The sequence below is a fragment of the Neoarius graeffei genome, chromosome 12 (assembly GCF_027579695.1).
Source record: "Neoarius graeffei isolate fNeoGra1 chromosome 12, fNeoGra1.pri, whole genome shotgun sequence".
Lineage (NCBI taxonomy): Eukaryota > Metazoa > Chordata > Actinopteri > Siluriformes > Ariidae > Neoarius > Neoarius graeffei.
This window is the reverse complement of record NC_083580.1, coordinates 71,464,800-71,486,366: the sequence shown is the minus strand read 5'-3', so window position 1 is coordinate 71,486,366 and position 21,567 is coordinate 71,464,800. Positions and strand designations below refer to the sequence as shown.

General features: G+C 40.2%; 1 protein-coding gene and 1 long non-coding RNA gene across 3 annotated transcripts in view; one reads left to right on the top strand and one right to left on the bottom strand.

The window, feature by feature from the left end:
• Positions 1-16,089, top strand: part of LOC132895597 (uncharacterized) — a 38,109-nt gene extending 22,020 nt beyond the window's left edge. The window contains exon 2 of the long non-coding RNA XR_009655784.1: positions 15,330-16,089. This is a non-coding gene — a long non-coding RNA (uncharacterized LOC132895597). The remainder of the gene's footprint in view (positions 1-15,329) is intronic.
• gria1b (glutamate receptor, ionotropic, AMPA 1b) overlaps positions 15,349-21,567 on the bottom strand; it is a 190,440-nt gene continuing 184,221 nt past the window's right edge. Inside the window, exons 16-17 of one of the 2 annotated variants that reach the window (XM_060936358.1) lie at positions 19,875-19,895; positions 15,349-15,507 (exon numbers count right to left, since the gene is read on the bottom strand). In XM_060936358.1, the coding sequence (XP_060792341.1) occupies positions 15,349-15,507; positions 19,875-19,895 (180 nt within the window). The remainder of the gene's footprint in view (positions 15,508-19,874; positions 19,896-21,567) is intronic. The other variant, XM_060936357.1, reaches the window with a different exon arrangement.

Below are 21,567 nucleotides of genomic sequence, written 5' to 3'. Positions count from 1 at the left end.
TTCACAATAGAACATAGACAACATATCAAATGTCGAAAGTGAGACATTTTGAAATTTCATGCCAAATATTGGCTCATTTGAAATTTCATGACAACAACACATCTCAAAAAAGTTGGGACAGGGGCAATAAGAGGCTGGAAAAGTTAAAGGTACAAAAAAGGAACAGCTGGAGGACCAAATTGCAACTCATTAGGTCAATTGGCAATAGGTCCTTAACATGACTGGGTATAAAAAGAGCATCTTGGAGTGGCAGCGGCTCTCAGAAGTAAAGATGGGAAGAGGATCACCAATCCCCCTAATTCTGCGCCGACAAATAGTGGAGCAATATCAGAAAGGAGTTCAACAGTGTAAAATTGCAAAGGGTTTGAACATATCATCATCTACAGTGCATAATATCATCAAAAGATTCAGAGAATCTGGAAGAATCTTTGTGCATAAGGGTCAAGGCCGGAAAACCATACTGGGTGCCCGTGATCTTCGGGCCCTTAGACGGCACTGCATCACATACAGGCATGCTTCTGTATTGGAAATCACAAAATGGGCTCAGGAATATTTCCAGAGAACATTATCTGTGAACACAATTCACCGTGCCATCCGCCGTTGCCAGATAAAACTCTATAGTTCAAAGAAGAAGCCGTATCTAAACATGATCCAGAAGCGCAGACGTCTTCTCTGGGCCAAGGCTCATTTAAAATGGACTGTGGCAAAGTGGAAAACTGTTCAATTACAGCATCATGGCTGCGTAGAAGAAGGGTCCGGGTACTGAACTGGCCAGCCTGCAGTCCAGATCTTTCACCCATAGAAAACATTTGGCGCATCATAAAACGGAAGATACGACAAAAAAGACCTAAGACAGTTGAGCAACTAGAATCCTACATTAGACAAGAATGGGTTAACATTCCTATCCCTAAACTTGAGCAACTTGTCTCCTCAGACCCCAGACGTTTACAGACTGTTGTAAAGAGAAAAGGGGATGTCTCACAGTGGTAAACGTGGCCTTGTCCCAACTTTTTTGAGATGTGTTGTTGTCATGAAATTTAAAATCACCTAATTTTTCTCTTTAAATGATACATTTTCTCAGTTTAAACATTTGATATGTCATCTATGTTCTATTCTGAATAAAATATGGAATTTTGAAACTTCCATATCATTGCATTCCATTTTTATTTACAATTTGTACTTTGTCCCAACTTTTTTGGAATCGGGGTTGTAGTTCGAAGCTTCTAATCTGAATCCAGCCAAGGTGTTATTTTGGAAAAGTGACTGTATGTTGTCTAAAGTGTATCACCTAATAAAGAAATAAAATAGGGATATATTATGGCATGTTTTCCCCATGGGTTTCCTTCTGGTTCTCTGGATTCCTCTTTTTTTATTCTGTATTTTGTAGATTTTTAATCTTGCATGTTTAAAGGTGAGATATTATACCCCTTTTCCACAACTTGACACAGTTCTCTGAGGTCTTAATGAAATCTCTGAGACATGCTTTGGTCAAAATACTACAAGGATAAAGCACCACAGCGCCCCTCTCACCCTGTCTAAACAGCCCTGTTCAAAACGGCTCATTTGAGAGCCTGTTCATTTCAATGATAATGAGCCACTGCTCACCCCTCTTCCACCAGCCAATCAGGTAGCACTTTTCTTATGAATATTCATTCACAAGGGCACTTATCGAGCTGTGAGTGGAGATATGCAGATGAGGGGCGGCATCATTCTAATGAGCTCCACTTGTGACATAGAAAGGGGAGCTGAATCTGAACAACTTGTTAAAGCTCATGTTTTTTTGTTTTTAAATAGGCAGCATAAAAGACTGACTGTCTTATTTCATAGTTTGTGGGTTGACAAGCTCCAGATACCCAAATGTATGTGCACAAGCACTGAAAAAGTGAGTTTTTCATAATATGTCCCCTTTAAGATCTAAATACATTTTCAATTCTGTTCAAGTCAGGGGGCTGTGAGGGCCATTCCATTTCTTGAACTCGTTCATGCTGGATTTGGGGGTATGTTTCAGATCATTGTCCTGTTGTAAAAGTCAGTCTCTTTTCAGCTTCAGTCACATGATTGACTGTGTTACATTCAATTGCATTCAGAGATTTGCTGAAATTTCCTGGAATCCATTCTTCGATCAATATGTACAATGTCTTCTGTGCCACTGTGCCATTAACAGTTGGCAAAGTGTTCTTTTCCTCCCATGCTGCTCCTTTTTGCTTGAAACATACCTTTGGTGATTGTGGAAAAATAATTCCATTCTTACTTCATTGGTCCATAGGACTTGTTTCCAAAATGCCTCTGGTTTATTGCGATATCATTTTGCATATGCCAGACCTTCACTATTTACATGTAGGTAAGGTTCCCTCATGGTGACATAGTGGTGCAGTGGTTAGCACTGTCGCCTCACAGCAAGAAGGCTCTGGGTTTGAGCCCAGTGGCTGATGGGGGCCTGTCCATGTGGCATTTGTAATTTCTCCGTGTCTGCATGGGTTTCCTCCTGGTGTTTAGGTTTCCCCTACAGTCCAAAGACATGCGGTTAAGTTAACTGGCTGTTCTAAATTGCCCATAGGTGTGAATAGTTGAGAGGAGTAAACCTCTATAAATAATCCAGTAGAAGGCAACGGGAAACCATTGCTGTAATTCTTCCTGAGAAACCTGGACCTGCCATCAGGCAGAATACTAAAAACAAAGGTTCCCTCCTGATGACTCTTTCATGCAGATCATGTTTGTGTAAACCATGCTGCAAAGTAGAATGGTGCACCACCACTCTTGTCTTGGCTAAACCCTCCTGCTGGTCCTTAGTATCATGTCGGGGACAGTTCTGGACAAGTCTATCTTGAAGTCTTTTGCCCTTCCAGGTGGAAATAGTGAACTGGAAGTGTGTTGATATCCCTGGATCTTTTTATATCTTCCTTTGCTTTGTAGGCATCAACTAACTTCATTTTCAGACCTTCAGTCAGCTGCTTAGAGGAGCCTGTGGTTGTTGAGCATTAGCACAAAGTTTGAAGAGTCAGAGAATTTATTATCTGCTTTATTCATAATGACAATTCTTGCCCTGCTGAACAAGTCCTAATGAGTCAATTAAGGATAACAATTTAATTAAATTCTAAGACTTTACTACAACAACTACTCAAGGATGCTTTAGAGAGGAATAATAAAAAAAAACTACCACAAAAACAAAACAGAACCACAAATAAGAGATGGAAGAATGCATCATCACAATTAACATGGGCAAAAAGACAAGAGACTAGGACAAAACATGGTACAAGGACAAAATGGTTGGCAGTGATCAGGAAAGGAGGGGTAGCAGAGAGAGAAGAGATGAGACTTGAGATGAGTTTTCACCTCAGTTGTGATCCTAAATGCCCTGGACCCCATGGTGATCAGTTTACCTGGCTGGGATAGACAACAGACCAGAAGTTCAAGATCTGAGTCCACGAATGGGAGAGTAGGGCACAAATAATTCTGTAAGACTACTGAGGAACTTGGCCATGATATGCTTTAAATGTAAACAGAACAATTTCCTATTAGATTACATTACATGACATTTTACAGATGCTCTTATCCAGAGTGATGTACAGTGAGTGCAAGAGTCAGGTACACGAAGTGCTGAACTTCTAGACAAGAAAGTTCTAGTGCCAACTGAACAAGTGACACCAATGCCTAGTGTAATATTCTATTAAAGTATCAATACTCAAACAGCCAAGGAAACAAACCAACCATTTAAAGCATAACTAAATAGAGAACTCAAAACAACTAACTCCAGGCTAGAGAGTACACAGCCTGGGTTGGTCAAGACCAAAATGCAGTTACACAGTGGGCAGGGAAGAAGGGGAAAGGTGCAGCCTGAAGAGGTAAGTCTTCAGTCTATGCTTGAAGGTGGTCAGAGAATTGGCAGTTCTGACCTCAATGGGAAGGTCATTCCACCAATGGGGAACCAGGACAGACAGTAGTCTTGAGCGGGCTGGGCAGGATCAGAGAGGAGGAGGGGCCAGGCGACCAGAAGTAGTGGAGCATAGGGATCTAGCTGGCATGTAAGGGTGGATCAGACTCTGGAGGCATGCTGGCCCTAACCCCTTGAGAGCCTGGTAAGCTAGCACCAATGTCTTAAATTTGATGCGAGCTGTGATAGGTAGCCAGTGCAGGTCAGAAAGCAGAAGGGTGACATTTGAAGAATGAGGGAAGTTGTAGACCAGGTGAGCTACAGCATTCTGGATGAGCTGCAGGGGTCTGATGGCAGAAGCTGGAAGGCCAGCAAGGAGAGAGGTGCAGTAGTCCAAGCAGGAGAGGAGCAACGCTTGGACCAGGAGTTGAGTAGAGCTCCTACTCAATGTGATATAGAGCAAGGAGCTAGTGGCGGTTCTGGAGGACAGGGGTGATGTGTACTGAGTGTTGAGTGTGGGTGAGGACTCGAACTACAGAGTTTTGTATATACTAGAATCGAGCAATGGACCTAACTGGGAGACCAATGAACAGGGGTAGGTTTCCCAAAAGCATCGTAGCACAAAGATCATCATTAAATGGTAGCGCGAGCATCACAATGAACACTCTCGCTCTCCTAGTTAAGATGCTCTTAGCGTTAAGAGGCTTTTGGGAAACCCACCCCAGAGCAGTACAAGAATCTCGCCTGACTATAATAAAGGCATGAATGAGAGTTTCAGTGTCTTTGGTGCTGAGTGAAGGAAGGTGATGCGCAATGTTACACAGGTGAAAAAAGGTCATCTTAGATGGGGATTGAGAGCAGAAACAGTGATAACACTAAAATTACATCCAGTGGGTGAAGGTTTAATAACAGTGTCATCATTGACCAGATTAAACCTGCTATTGGAAGAGGCTATTGATTTGTAACCCATGAGTATAAGATTAGTTTTATCAGCATTAAGCTTTAAAAAGTTAGCATTCATCCACAGCTTTAGGTCTTGGATGCATTTGGAGAGGGGGAGGGGCAGATCTAGAAGGCCTGCAACTAATGTACATCTGTGTAGCAATGAAAATTCAGACCGTGATGCCAAATGTTTTGGCCTAAAGATAGCATGTACCTGTAGATGGTGAACAGGAGAGGTCCTAAGACAGAACCCTGTGAGACACCATAACTAACAAATGCCATGGAGGATTTATACATGAAGATGGAAGTCTCTCTGTAAGATACCATTTTAACCAGGAAAAGGCAGAACTGGTAATATCAATAGAAGAGTGTTTGAGAGAGTAGGAGGTCATGACAGACTGTCATAAACACAGCAAAGTCCAGAAAAGGAAGCATATTAAGAGCTCCAGAATCAGCAGAGGAAAAGAGATTGTTAACTATCCTAAGAAGTGCTGACACAGTACTGTGACATGAGTGAAAACCAGACGGAAATGGTTCATAAAATTATTAGTGAAAAGATGGGAACTGGAGCTAGGAGGCAACAACCCACCCTTACAACAAGATTTACAATGTACACATTACTTAACTTTTCAACTACAAAGGTGTCCAAACTTTTGCATTACTAAAAATGAATATTTTTCCTATTTAAAAAAAAATCTAATTTAAAGTATCTGCATTAACATTTGCAAACAATGTCTGTTTTTAATTTGCAGCTCACCTCTTTTAATGTCTGTAATTCTGCCAGGGGTGCCCAAATGTCTGCAATGTTCACAACACCATAGCATCCAAATACACATATATCCATGGTAGTAGTATGCAAAAAAGCAATATGTAGGGTGTCCGCATACTCAGTAGACATTTAATCAGAGGCGAATGGTACCTGGATGATCTACTACATCAGTAGTATGCAAATGTACCCACTAGGCTACACTACGCTATCCCATAATTCATCTGGAGCCTTCAAATAACCAAAGAAGAATTCAACTAGGAAAAATAGAAAGATGATGGTGTACTGAAGCGAAGCTGGTTGTTGACACCAAGTGGTGTCTCTGGTGGTGTACGGTACACATGTAAGTATTGGGAATAGTTGAAACCTTTCTGCCATTGCAGAAATAAATCTTAAATTTTGACAGCATGCATGGGTATATGACCAGAAAATCAGAGCAGAGGACAGATAAGATGGCTGCAGAGCATGTCCGAATTGCATCCTTAGTACTCACTTGCAGACTCATAGAACATACTAGAGTAATGGTCAGGTAGTGGGTACTTAACCAACGCTAGTACATTTAAGTTATTCCACGAAATCGAGTCATACATGAGCTGATAGCCGATGAGGCGCGTAGCACCGAGTCGGCTATAAGCCATGTATGACTAGATTGAGTGGAATAACTGTTTTATTCTATCCACATTCACTGGATTTTGAGAAACAGAGCATTTTAATTTTTATTTTTTGCAAATTTGATAAATAAAACTTTATACAAAACGTCCGACAAAATAATTTTCGCTTAGAATGTAAACAAACCGGTGAAATGACAGTAGCAAGTTGTGAAAAATGCTATAACAATAATTCTTGGAAAAAAAAGATATGTTCTTACCATGGAATACTTTTATTCCTTTTTTTTGTATTTTGTGGGTTTTGTTTTCGAGTAGAGTTTTTATTTCATCGTCGGTTGGTTCAGCAACACGCTCTGCCATTTTCTTCTTCTTCTTCTTCTTCTTCAGGGTTTTTTGGTCATTGGTAAACCAACTTAAAGGTGTATTACTGCCGCCGACTGGGCTGGAGTGTGGAACAGGAGATATTGAGGAACACACACACACACACACACACACACATTCTTTTAGCTATTTTTGTTTCTTTTAAATACTTGATAACAAAGTGATATATCTGACTTGATGCACTCCGCCATTTTGCTTTTCTCTATTCATGGTATATGAGCTGATATCCTAGTAGTAGAGTACCCAGTCAGAGCGTGTGATTGCTCATATCCAGTGAATGCAGATCAAATGAACATGAATATTCGGATGCAGCCCATGTTGATGATGTTCCTGGAACAGCACATCCTGTTGAGTTTTCTTCCAGGGTTTTTATCCTCCACCCAAACGAAGTTTGGCAGGGGATATAGAAACGGGTTCTGTCCGTCCGGCTGTCCATCTGGTCACGTTTTCGTTTCCAGGCCATATCTTTAAAACGACTGAAGATATCTTCATGAAACTGTGTATACATATCAAGCAACATGTGAACTAGTGCCTTTTGTTATTTTGGATTTTTGAAAAAAAGTATTTTTCAAATTTTTACATAAAAAAAAATAGATTTTGATGTAGTTTCTAAGAGCAATGTTCGTTTCCAGAGCATATATCCAAAACTATTCATGATACGAATTTGAAACTTGGTATGCATGTTAACAAGGTGATGTAGATGTGCTTTTTCATACTAAGAAATTTGAGAAAATTTTATTTTTCATGTTTCCATGGAAACAATTTCAGACTTAGTCTCTCAGGTTAGTCTTAGGGGTAGGTTTTGTTTCCGGAGCAGAACTTGAAAACTAAGAGTGGTACGGTCTTGAAAGTTGGTATATGTGTTGATTAAGTAATGTATATGTGCCTTTTGAGACTAAGAAATGTGATAAATTTGAATTTTAGCTCACCTGGACAAAAGGTTCGGTGGGTTTATGCCATGGGCCACTGAGGTCAGTGTAAAGAGGTAGGGTTGGTTTCCTGCAGCAGAACTTGAAAAATGTGACAAATAATATCGTGAAAATTGGTATATAGTTGGCATATAGGGCGGGGGATATAGATGACTCTGTCTTCTTGTTTTGTTTGTTTTTTATGGCTGGTCTGAGACATTTCTCTCGAGTCTAACGGAATGTGGGTTCTGTGTGTAGTTTGACTGATGAAATATCTTCACAATCACACCTTAGCGAATGAACTAATGTTCCATGTTAGTGAACCCCACACTATTGCTCCCAATGGCGGGAACAAAACAAATAAACAAAAAGAAAGAAAGAAAGATGTATTCTCTCTGTAGCTTCAGGCAGAGCAATATTATAGGTGTGTCAAAACAGCAATATTTCCAAGTATTGTTGAGTATTCATGTACTGTGTGGTAAAAGCACATCCACAAGCATGGCTTTAGTCCCAGTAGACAGTGCAACGTTATTGAACACTGAAACACATGAAAGCCATGGGCACTTTCTGGTGATTGACTTGGAGGGGGGAAAAAAAAGAAAGAAAGAACGGGCTACTTTTGCTGAGCGGCTTGTCTGGAAAGGCCAGGTCTGTGGGGGAAATGAAAGAGAGAGAACAAATGTGGCATTTGTTGAGATCGATAGCACATTGCGAGAGGCATCAGAAAGAACTCCGCAGTGCAAAGGTCCCGTAAATAGTTATTTTATACGAATGCATCTCGGCAGTGGGGATGAATTCATCTGTTCTGCAGTTCGACTGAGCTGTTGGAGGGAAGGAGGTGGTAAAACAGAACGCCACAATAGGGAGCAAATGAGCCTGAGTGAAGTGCATAACCCTGAGCACCCAAGCACAATCCGATCCGAAATGAGGATTTGAAGAAGCAATTGTGAAAGAATTACCACTTTAAATTCAATTCAACTCAATTGTGAAAATATCTGAGTGAGTGAAAGATTGAGAGAGAGATGAGAACGAGAGATAATGAAGGGGGGAGAAAGAAGGACCTATGATCCACAAACCCACATTGTGCTTAGAAAAGTTTTTATTTCTGAGCAACACTTGTCGACATATTTTCTCTTGAACAGTTTCAGAATTCAGACTCACCTGCGTGGTTTCTGAAAGGTCTTTTGTAACACTGACGTGTAAAAAGTTACAAGACAGCCCTGAAAGTATTTTTTTTAAAGAAAAAACTACAGCAACAAAACAAAAAAAAGAAAAAGAAACAATATACAGGGAACAAAAATGGCACCATAAATACAGGAGCGAAAATAAATGTACCATAAAACAATCTATCCAACCACCACAAATGTACGACATCGTATTATTTTTTTCTTGTTAGTGGTGTATGTAAATGTGTATATTTATATGTGGATTTCTTTCTTTCTTTTGTTCTTTTTTTTTTCTAAAAAAAAAAATCATTCCCGGTATAAAAAACGATCTATTCTACAGGTATCGTCGTAAGCACTCCGTCTCCGCCCACTGCGTTGTGGCTACAGTGTGTCGTAAAGTTTATTGAGGAAACATATAGAAGGTTGCTGATGCACAAGCCCTGACGAATATGCTTAGCTTAACAGGTGATGTGATCTTTCTACTGTGCGAAAAGCACTCTTGTGCTTTACAGTGTCATTCTGCTCTTCTTGTGTTAGTAGACAGACAGTCCATTGCAGTCCAGTTCTCTGACTGAACCAGGTAACTTTATTTGAACTGTTTAGAACACCAAGGAAACATAAATTGTAAGGTTTTATTCATCAGAATCACAATTCTTAAACTCTTAAAGTGATAAACAGGGCATGGAACAACTTTTTGGGCGGTGTTGCCAGGCAATTGGGCTTCGACACTTTTCCATCGAGACTGGGCAACATAATTTCTATCTGAATAATTTTGGCAACTTTTTAAGATCATCCAATCAGAGTGCTAACAGTGAATCACATGACCTTCTGAAATTTTCAACAAAGATGGCGGCGTCTCAGTAGCAGTGAAGCGAAATAAAACAGACAACTTATATCTTTTTACACCAATATTTCTATCTGAACAAGTTTGATCGTTTTGGGCAACTTTTTAAGATCATCCAATCAGAGTGCTAGCAGAAAATCACATGACCTTCTGAAATTTTCAACAAAGATGGTGGTGTCTCGTGAATGTGAGCATGAATGGCTGTTTGTCTCTGTGTCAGCCCTGCGATAACCTGGCGACTTGTCCAGGGTGTACCCCGCCTTTCGCCCGTAGTCAGCTGGGATAGGCTCCAGCTTGCCTGCGACCCTGTAGAACAGGATAAAGCGGCTACAGATAATGGATGGATGGTGGCGTCTCAACAGCAATGGAGCGAAATAAAGTTATGTGTAAACCCAAAATGGTGAATTTACCTCATTAGAAAACCAACAGGCATCTATTTTTATGTGCTCAGGTTGGAATTAAGACATCGATTTTTTTTTTTTTTTTAAACTGCCGTTAGCTAACCACCGGTCCATAGAGATTGAATGTGGTGGTTTTTGTTAACATAGCTGAAAGTTATCACTAGCTATGTCGGGATAATGTTAGCTCTCTTGCGTCAAGTTAAAAGTGATGGGCAGCTCATGATCTTTTTTTTTTTATGCCTCCGCAAGGTGCAGGAGGCATTATGTTTTCGGGTTGTCTGTCCGTGCGTGCGTCCGTCCGTCCCGCAACCTTGTGAACGCGATATCTCAAAGGCTAATGAAAGGAATTTCACCATTTGTGCGCTTTGGGACAAACATGAACTGATTAATTTTGAGATCAAAAGGTCAAGGTCACTGTGAGGTCAAATGTCTGTCCGAAAACCTTGTGAACACAGTATCTCCAAGGCAAATCAAAGGAATTTCACCAAACTTTCACCATTTGTGCATTTGGGGACAAAAATAAATTGATTAGATTTTGAGATAAAAAGGTCTAAGGTCAAGGTCACTGTGAGGTCAAATGTCTATCCGAGAACCTTGCGAACACAATATCTCCAAGGCAAATCAAAGGAATTTCACCAAACTTTCACCATTTGTGCATTTGGGGACAAAGATAAACTGATTAGATTTTGAGATCAAAAGGTCTAAGGTCAGGGTCACTGTGAGGTCAAATGTCTGTCCGAGAACCTTGTGAACACAATATCTCCAAGGCTAATACAAGTAATTTCACCAGGTCAAGATTACTGTGAGGTCAAATGTCCATCCCCAAATCACAACTTAAGAAGGCGTGTAATCTACCAGGCGGAGGCATCCCCATCGACGCTGTTGGCGTCGAGTTCTATCTAGTTGTGAGTTGTGTTAGAGATTGTCTAACTTCTCGTCTGATCTAATCTAATTCACATACAGAGCACGACTACTTGTGGAACACGAAGGCAAAACAGTACAAACTTCAGGATCTAAAAAGAAAAGCTTTTCAGGAGCTCTGTCAGCCCATTTTCCTCCTCAGCAGCCGTCTCCTGGTCCATGTCCTTTTGTTCATTTTTGCTGAGATGAGAATTAAATGATTGTTTTTGTGGTGTATATGTCAGTTATAACATACTGTATGTGGTTGAGGCTAGTAGCATTTTTAAAGAGACTGAAAATGTGCTTAACAGAATAACGTGGTTATTTTGACTTATACATGTTAAAATAATGGAAAATGATCTTTTGACCAGAGTATCTATTCAGTTTTGTTCCAGAAGTGATGCTTACTTGAGCGAAATAAAGGCTGAAACCAAGACAAAAGTGACAGCTGCAAATGTTTCAGTGTCCATCTTTGCGGTGTCAGTCTCCTTGGCAATACATTTGCTCTTATCTGACTAGACTGGTACCAAAATTCAAAAAAGTGCTTATTTAAGGAGTTAAAGGCATTTTTGAGGCAAAGTCGGCAAACAGTCTTATTTTGTCAATTTGGGTGTGCCGAATTCAAATCTGCAATATGCCAAGCTCTATCTGACCTCTGTTGACCTCTAGAGGTCATTGAACTTTGGGCCTGTAAACGTCTCAGCTGAACCCAGTTTCTCAGCTTGCTAAGGAATGAAATGTACTAAAATGATTAATGAAGTTAGCAAATGGCCTTGTTTGTTAAATGTTGGGGTGCTGAATTCATTTTTCATTTGTAAAACGACATATGACCTCTGATAACCTCAAGGTCATTAAACTTGGCCTATAGGCCTATGCATTTAATGGCATTTTTAAACTGACTTTACTCCCCCAAAAAGAATATGAACAGACAAAAAACAAATAGAAAGGAACAAATACAACATTAAATGCCAGTCCATGTACATGTGACTTACTTTTCACAATGAGAATGCCGAGGCGATCACCTTACATAACATTGCATTACATTTAGCGGTTATTGTTTATACAAAGCTACTGAAAAAAGGACAGATTCAGCAGCATACAAAATGTGGGGGCGTACAGGGTATACAGGTTAATCAGGGTTAGTATATATGAGAGTTTTTTTCTTTGTTGTTTGTTTCTTGTAAAGGCTTTACCCCGTTTAAAACAAAACAAAAAACAAACAACAAAGAAAAAACCTCTCATATATACTAACCCTGATTAACCTGTATACCCTGGATGCCCCCACATTTTGTATGCTGCTGAATCTGTCCTTTTTTCAGTAGCTTTGTATAAACAATAACCGCTAAATGTAATGCAATGTTATGTAAGGTGATCGCCTCGGCATTCTCATTGTGAAAAGTAAGTCACATGTACATGGACTGGCATTTAATGTTGTATTTGTTTTTTGTCTGTTCATATTCTTTTTGGGGGAGTAAAGTCAGTTTAAAAATGCCGTTAAATGCATAGGCCTATAGGCCAAGTTTAATGACCTTGAGGTTATCAGAGGTCATATGTCGTTTTACAAATGAAAAATGAATTCAGCATCCAAACATTTAACAAACAAGGCCATTTGCTAACTTCATTAATCATTTTAGTACATTTCATTCCTTAGAAAGCTGAGAAACTGGGTTCAGCTGAGACGTTTACAGGCCCAAAGTTCAATGACCTCTAGAGGTCAACAGAGGTCAGATAGAGCTCGGCATATTGCAGATTTGAATTCAGCACACCCAAATTGACAAAATAAGACTGTTTGCCGACTTTGTCTCAAAAATGCCTTTGGGTGTCACAATTCTGGATTTTGGTACCAGTCTAGACTGGTTGTTGCCAATTGTCTGTTGCCCAAATTAGTTGCCCTGTTTCTCACCCAGGCTTGTAATACTCTAATTTTAAGGACTCATGACTCAACATGGACTTGAGCACTGATGACTCGGACTCGTGCATTAACTGCATTCGGACTCGTAAATTGGAGATGAGGACTCGGATTTTTTCTTTATTTTTTTATAACATGCCATAATAATTTGGCATAAGATATTTATATTTATATTTATGTCTACATTAACGTTTATACTAATTTCATCCAAGAGAATGCACATTCACCTGTTTATACGTCATGTTCAGGAACAAACTAACGTTAATGGCGCTAAAATGCCTGGAGAGAACACCGCTAGGATTGTCCGCTTTGCTTATACGGAGTTCTTATGCAGTGGGAAAAAAATGCACTGCTACAGTATGTGTTCCATATGTAGAAGAACTATCAAGGAGACGACGGGGACAACCTCGAACTTCAACTGTCATTTCGCAAGACTCCACCCAGAGAAGGAAGTGATGCGCTATGTTCATTGATCTGTTGATAGCAGGGCTTGATTGCTGAATGATGAACTAGCTAGTGTTAACCCTCTCTCATGTTATTTGCCCTGTTGATAGTGGGCGGGGCTTGCTGAGTGATGAACGAGCTTTTTATCTGTAGCCTATTAACTAAAATGGGGCAGTCGAGCAGTAACGTTAGTCCAACACAGTAGCAGAGATGCTTTCACATAAAGGCAGCAACAGCCACCGTCAAATGGTGCGGTTGGAGTCTTGTTCTCGGACTCGACTCGGATCAATAGTGGACTCGACTCAAAATTTTCTTTCATGACTTGGACTTGAACACACACTGCGTTTACATGCACATCCAAATCGAGCTACTGTCGGTAATCGAGCTAAGGGTCCCATCAGGGGTGCCAGAGAAATCCAAACCTACATGCACACAAGGAAATCGAGCTATTGTGTGAGGTACATTGTGCACCCGAGCCACAGGTGGCGCTACACGCCCCATCGTGTTGGTACACTTCCGGTTGTCGTCATGAAGAAGAGCTATTCAAGAGTATAAACAAAGTTATCAGTTCCGTGTTCACAAGAAGAACGACGACGTTCGTTCTCCTTGCTCCTCCTGACCTCTTCTGCTACTCGCTACTACTACTGTTGTCATGCCGACAGAGGCTGTTGTGTTTCCCGCTTGTGGTCTCGTCACTCGTCACTTCCGGAAGGGGCAGTGCTGAAGTAAGTAGCTCGACTACGTAGCTCGATAGGGTTTACATGCACTAAGTAGCTCGGCTACAATCGCATAATCTAGGTCGTGTAGCTCGATTACGAGAAATCCAGTTCGGTTCGATTTCAGCCAAGCTAAGGTGTTTCCATGGCATTTAGAACTTCGATTTCAGTCGAGCTCCGGCAGAAATTCGATTTTCTCTATGTGCATGTAAACGCACTGACTGGGGACTCGAGACTGGACTCGGACTCGAGTTTAGTGACTTGACTACAACACTGGTCTCACCTGGTTGCCCGTTGCCGGCAACATTGCCCAAAAAGCTGCCCCGAGTATCATCACCTTTAGAACCATAGCCAAGTTGTTGCAGAAATATTACAGAAAATGTTAGCTCTTAAGTAAAATTTGACATTATCATGCATTTGGTTTAACACTATTATTGGCCTTCGTGTCCGGTTTCATTTGTCCTATTTTGAGCAAAAAAATCATAAGCTGTGTCATGGATCTACTTTCTCACTTTCTCCACATCAATCATGATTACTGGTGTTGCTAAAGGCAATACTGTCTTTCCAAATGGATTTTCAAGCTATTGCATCAACAGCGTAAAACTTATCCCATTTCCTTCATCGCTCTCAGCAAGTCTCATGCCATTCCAATAGCTTACAGCGCACTCTGGCACCTTTACTCACACATGAAGAAATATAACCAACACATGGAAGACGGTGCAGAATGAAAACATTCAAACTCAAACGCTCCGTTTGTATATTGTGTTGTTTTTTTTCCTATTGTTATTTTTTTGTCTTAACTTGGGCTCTGGCTCTGCCTCTCCCACGCTTTCACACACTCTCTAGATTGCTCTTTCTCTGAGATCTAATCACAGCTCAGAGACTGTGAGCAGGTGATTCATCATGTACGCTAGGGCAGAAGGAGACAGAGCACAAGATATGACAAGTGCGAGTGAGCGAGCGAGCGATCAGCTCCTGTTTTCTTCTATCTTATTGGGGCGCCATTGGGGCGGAGGAGGATTGGACGGTGACTTTAATGAGCGTAATGAGACAAACAAATGCATCATACTTCATCAGCGTCGGAAAGACAGCACGGGGATTGGGTTCGGGGGAGGAAATATACACGAGCAGGTAAACAAGAAACAAAATAACAGGTTCGTCATCATCAAGACGCTGACGAATCAAACAAGACCAAACAAAATACATCATCATAGTCATAGTGCAAGTGTCACTATTTTTCGAGCCTCGGCTTTATAGTCCCGAAAAACGACGCTTCATACAAAAAAACTCCCGTTCAGGCTCCTTATTGCACCAGGTAAGCAAAAAACTCATCAAATGTCTATTAGAAAAAGGATTTCTGCCCCTTCTGTTTTCTCATCGTGAGTCCAGAGTGTGTAAAGTCCTTTTGGCTGAAGTTCACATCTATTTTTATGCGTCTTCCTCATTTTTTTTCTTTTTTGCTCTGTCCATCAGTGTCGTGCGGCAGGCCTGTCTACATGCCGCTGGTGTTGATTCCCATGCCCGCTGCTTGGCCCATGCAGGGGAGAGTCTGTGCCGCTTTGGGAAAATCGTGAGCCACAACGCGGCCGTTCTCTCCTCCGCTGCCCATGCGGCTCAGGCTGGAGCCCAACATTGCTGCGTCGATGATTTGCTACAAGAGACAGACCACAGACATGGTTCTTACTGTACACCAAATCCAGATTTATCTTTCGATTAAAGTTCGTGTGTCATATCTATTAGAGAAAACAAGGTCTAAAGCAGGGTCAACTGTAACTCAAAGCTGTATATCCACCAGCTCTGGTGGAAATTAATGCTTTCTTTGAGTTGTATATGTCTGTCAATATGGCAGCCTTGCACAATAATTCAGTAGATGGAAAATAATTAGAACAATAAAAGAAATGACGCGAGTTGGGAAGCCACTCAGTCCCACATTAGTTGCACATAATGAAACCCTGTAGGCTTCAAACAGAGCTAATGATGTGGCCGTCGGGCTTCAAATTCAAATCCGGCACACTTCACTGCATCAGACAGGATAATGTTTCCCCAGCTGATACAGTCCAATTGGCCTTGTCGGAGCTGTGATTTCTGATTTTTGCCTGCGATATTCTCAACTTATACCACAGCACTGCTCGAGTCTCAATTCTGATTGATCAAAAGGTGTTGATTCATTTTCTGGACCAGCACAGATGTGACAATAATTCCAGCTGTGAAATAAATTACAAGCTCATATTAATATGCTTGTTCTAGTCCATTATTGTTTCTATGGTAACAATTTACTCAATGACATGAGGACAAGATATTGAGCATTGGTGGAAGAAATCTTCAGTGTCCGTGCTGTATCACATTCATGGGTAAAGGTCCAGTCCCACAATACTGATAACTATAACGATAAATAAATCGGTCCCCTGCACTTTATGTGGTCGGTGCTCACACCAGACCGATAACGATACCTATAGCCCAGGCCTGGGTTTATCTGTATTGCTGAGATTGCTTCTGGAGCCATGTTTCCAGGCCTGGACCTGAGCCGATAAAACATCTGACCAGTCAGGTAATTGTTTACATGTGATGTTTTCTGAGCACGTGCTATTTTTCCCTGGGCATCTTTCTACATCCTTGTTGCATCATGAAGTCACAGAATACAGATTCACGGAAAATAAAAAATATAATACAAAGCACGGGTCTTTTATTCACGGATATGTGATATTTTCCATGAAATATCAATAGTAAATTAATAAAGTAAACATATAAATGCAGGTACGATGTTTTAATTATGAACTTCAGCAGTCCAAGCATTTAATTGTTTAAGACTTTTTTTTTATCCGTGATGCATCATCTGTATGAAATCAGTAACCAATCTATAATATACTGAAACATCCATGACCAATCCGTAAATTATTAGCATCTGTGATGCATCTGTATTAAAATCCATAACCACTCTGTATTTTGTATCCTTTTTTATTATATTTCCGTAATCTGTGACCTATCTGTATTATATCAACCACCGGAGTGTGTACATGGGTTGTTTTGGAGTCCAAGCTGTACAGTATTACCCAGAATAACGGGCTACTACTTGGAAAAAACTTCCATGATTAATCCTAAATTGCATGCATTTATTTCCTTGAGTGTCAGGACCAAGCGATATTATAGTCAGGACTATAATATAACTATATTATAGTTGTGGTGTTTCTGCTCCAGACTGGAACTAAATTCAGGCAGAGGGACAGTCAGAGTTATAGCTATAGGTACAGTTATAGTTATCGGTGTTGTGGGACCAGGCCCTAAAGCTGTAGCGGTAGGTTTTCCGCCATGTGAAAGTCTTCAGGACTGAGTTTTGTAGAATCTCAGTGACGTAATTACATGCAAAAAATAGGTGCTTTGGGGGAAAATGCCTGTTTATGAATGCTATAATGTAAGTGATAACAAGAGCTTGTATCACAGATGTTCTCCAAGATTAGATGTAACAATAAACGAAGAAAAATGATGTCTTTAACCTCCTAAGGCCCAAGCTGTTTTTTTTTTTTACATGCATTTTTTATTTCTCTTTGCTATTTGGGCTTATTAGAACCTGATTAGAATAAAAACTAAGCATCATCTTTTGATAAGATGTACTTTTAGAGAAAAAGTATGTCCACATATGTGGATTCTTGTTCCGAATTTCCATAAAGTGCTGTCCACGCATGTGACCGCTAAGCCCTAGGAGGTTAAATTAAGAAACAAAAATAGCTAGTGCTGATTTAGTAATGTAATTGCTGTAGTATAAGAGGAATAAAAGAATAAGTTGTGCTTTTATAGAAAAAAATATATATACAATCAACTTTAAATAGTCAACTCATTATTTTCATATAACAGTACACCCCAGCGTTTTTCTTTTTTTTTTTTTTTTATAAATTCCTTATGTGGCAATGCAATTATGTGGATTTTAGGTCCATATAGTGTGTCTAAGAATCTGACAACGTGCTAGGTAATCACAGAGGAGTGGAAATAAATTCACCAAATTAAAACATATCATTAAAATGATCTGTTGAGCACAACACTAATATTAGGGAATAAAAACTATTTTCATAAACGGACACTACTACAGATACACACAGAAAACGGTATTTTTATGGCCGAAAATAAATGTATGATTCACCACATGGTTCCACTGGTAATTGAATCTAAATTTGTCACTGTGGCTTTTTTTTTTTGCCGATGACTGAGAAGCATTTGAAGGAAGTTTGGACCAAAAAAAAAAAAAAACCACCTCACACAGCAGGAGGCTTTCTATATCACACCCACCCACTGTTAGCTCTTTCCTACTAACACCCTGTTTTGAGAAGAAGGACAGTCATGCTCTGATAATCATGATGCGTATTTCACACTGATGAATTTGGAGGGGATCCTTATTCCGAATGTTTTCACAAGAATATCTGGCATCCAACAAACCGGGAGGAATTGCCTTTGACTTGAGAATTATTTTGGCTGAAGCTCAGAATCAGAGTACTGTATGTGTTCTGAGTCCGAGTGAAAATAAATTGGAATAAAATGATTAGAGGAGGCTATTTTACCGAGACTAAAATAAAGACAAAAGACATTTACACTGAGGTAAAAATAGACATTTATACTGTTTGGATCCACTTTAGTCAGTCATCGCTAATCTCTACTCTGTAGCATCGTCTCTCTCCATCATATCAATCAATGAGTTTGAGGGCTAACACTTTCTAGCTACTGGTTTACATTCAATAATCGCCTTATATTTACTAGCAAATCTGGTTTATAGTTCTAATTAACTTTAAATAATATTTAACATAATATTAGCTAGCTTTCTAGTAAACGATTTACAAATGTAACATGTCGCTTAATGTAAACAGGTTTGCTAGCAACCTTGGCTAACGTTTTACAAACTGTAACAGTTTGCCTAATCAGATGTACTCGAGTCCAACTCGTGCCCTAATTTTAAAGACTCGTGACTCGACTTGGACTTGAGCACTGATGACTTGGACTCAGACTCGTGCATTAACTGCATTCGGACTCATAAATTGGAGTTGAGGACTCAAATTTTTTCTTTATTTTTTGTAACATGCCATAATAGTTTGGCATGATATATTTACACTACCGTTCAAAAGTTTGGGGTCACTTTGAAATGTCCTTATTTTTGAAAGAAAAGCACTGTTCTTTTCAATGAAGATCACTTTAAAGTAATCAGAAATCCACTCTATACATTGCTAATGTGGTAAATGACTATTCTAGCTGCAAATGTCTGGTTTTTGGTGCAATATCTCCATAGGTGTATAGAGGCCCATTTCCAGCAACTCTCACTCCAGTGTTCTAATGGTACAATGTGTTTGCTCATTGCCTCAGAAGGCTAATGGATGATTAGAAAACCCTTGTACGATCATGTTAGCACAGCTGAAAACAGTTGAGCTCTTTAGAGAAGCTATAAAACTGACCTTCCTTTGAGCAGATTGAGTTTCTGGAGCATCACATTTGTGGGGTCGATTAAATGCTCAAAATGGCCAGAAAAATGTCTTGACTATATTTTCTATTCATTTTACAACTTATGGTGGTAAATAAAAGTGTGACTTTTCATGGAAAACACAAAATTGTCTGGGTGACCCCAAACTTTTGAACGGTAGTGTATATCTACATGAATTTTTGTACTAATTTCATGCAAGAGTGTCACACCTGTGCGCCTTGGTGCGTGCATCAGAGAGACTCTTGGGTGTGCTCTGGACAGCGCATGCACCAAGTGGACTTGCGTGCACACCATAAACGACTCGCATCTGCACAGGATTAAGGCGCAATCAGTGCACCAATATAAAAACTGTGAAAACACACTTACTTTGCGAAGTATTGAGTTGCGTTGCTGACACACTACCGAGCCTTATTTCCTTGTTTGGTTTCCTGATCCCTGATTTCCTGTTTCTTGTCTTTGATCCTGCCGAGTCTACGATAGCCTGTATGTGCCTCGCTCGACCTATTGCCTGTTTCACTGTTTTACGATTTTGCCTGCCGTTCTGGATTGTTTACCGTCTTCACTTGTATTAATAAACACACTTTCTGCACTTACATCCATCTCTGACAGAATACTTCACACTCCCTGACAAAGAGAAGCACATTCACCTGTTCAGGAACAGACTGATGTTAATGGCACTAAAACAGCCACCATCAAAGGGTGCGGGTGGAGTCTTGATTTGGACTCGACTCGGATCAATACTGGACTTGACTCTTTTTTGGGGTTTTTTGTTTTTGTTTTTTTTTTATAAATGACTTGGACTTGACTCAGACTTGAACACTGGGGACTCGAGACTGGACTCGGACTCAAGGTTTAGTGACTCGACTACAACACTGAGCCTAATATACAAGAATGTTTGGCTAATGCTTTACAAACTATTGTAAACACCTTTGCTAGCGACCTTGGATAACACTTTACAAACTGTAACAGTTAGGCTAATATACAAGAATGTTTCCTAGCAACTTTGGCTAATGGTTTACATACTAATGTCAGCTCCCTTGCTAGCAAACTTGGCTAATGGTTTACAAACTGTAACAGTTAGCCTAATATACAAGAATGTTTGCTAGAAACCTTAGCTAATGCTTTACCAAGTAACGTAAGCAACTTTGCTAGCAACCTTAGCTAATGCTTTACAAACTAATGTAAACACATTTGCTAGTGATGTTGGCTAATGGTTTACAAACTGTAACAGTCAGCCTAATATAGAAGAATATTTGCTAGCAACCTTGGCTAATGCTTTACCAAGTAGCGTAAGCAACTTTGCTAGCATCCTTGGCTAATACTTTACAAACTGTAACAGTTAACCTAATATATAAGAAGGTTTGCTAGCAACCTTGGCTAATGCTTTACAAACTAATATAAGCACCTTTGCTAGCAACCTTGGCTAATGCTTTACAAATTGTAACAGTCAGCCTAATATATAAGAAGGTTTGCTAGCAACCTTGGCTAATGCTTTACAAACTAATGTAAGCACCTTTGCTAGCAACCTTGGCTAATGCTTTACAAACTAATGTAAGCACCTTTGCTAGCAACCTTGGCTAATGCTCTACAAACTATAACAGTCAGCCTAATATATAAGAAGGTTTGCTAGCAACCTTGGCTAATGCTTTACAAACTAATATAAGCACCTTTGCTAGGAAACATGGCTAATGCTTTCCAAAATGTAACAGTTAACCTAATGTAAGCAAGTTTGCCAGCAACATTTGCTACTGTTTTTGGCAATAGCTATTAGCTTGGTTAGCAGTGTGGCTAGGTCATTGTCACTGCTGTACCCGATCCAGGCTTGAGGCGAACTATGCTTTGGTTGACTTGGCCAGAATTGCAGCAGTAGGGCGGCCGGTTAATGTGGCTAGGTACTAAAGTATAAAGAAGCCTCATCTAACTTTCTCGAGTTCCCTTTCATTCATCTCATCTCATTATCTCTAGCCGCTTTATTCCTTCTACAGGGTCGCAGGCAAGCTGGAGCCTATCCCAGCTGACTACGGGCAAAAGGCGGGGTACACCCTGGACAAGTCGCCAGGTCATCACAGGGCTGACACATAGACACAGACAACCATTCACACTCACACCTACGGTCAATTTAGAGTCACCAGTTAACCTAACCTGCATGTCTTTGGACTGTGGGGGAAACCGGAGCACCCGGAGGAAACCCACGCAGACAACATGCAAACTCCACACAGACAACATGCAAACTCCACACAGAAAGGCCCTCGCCGG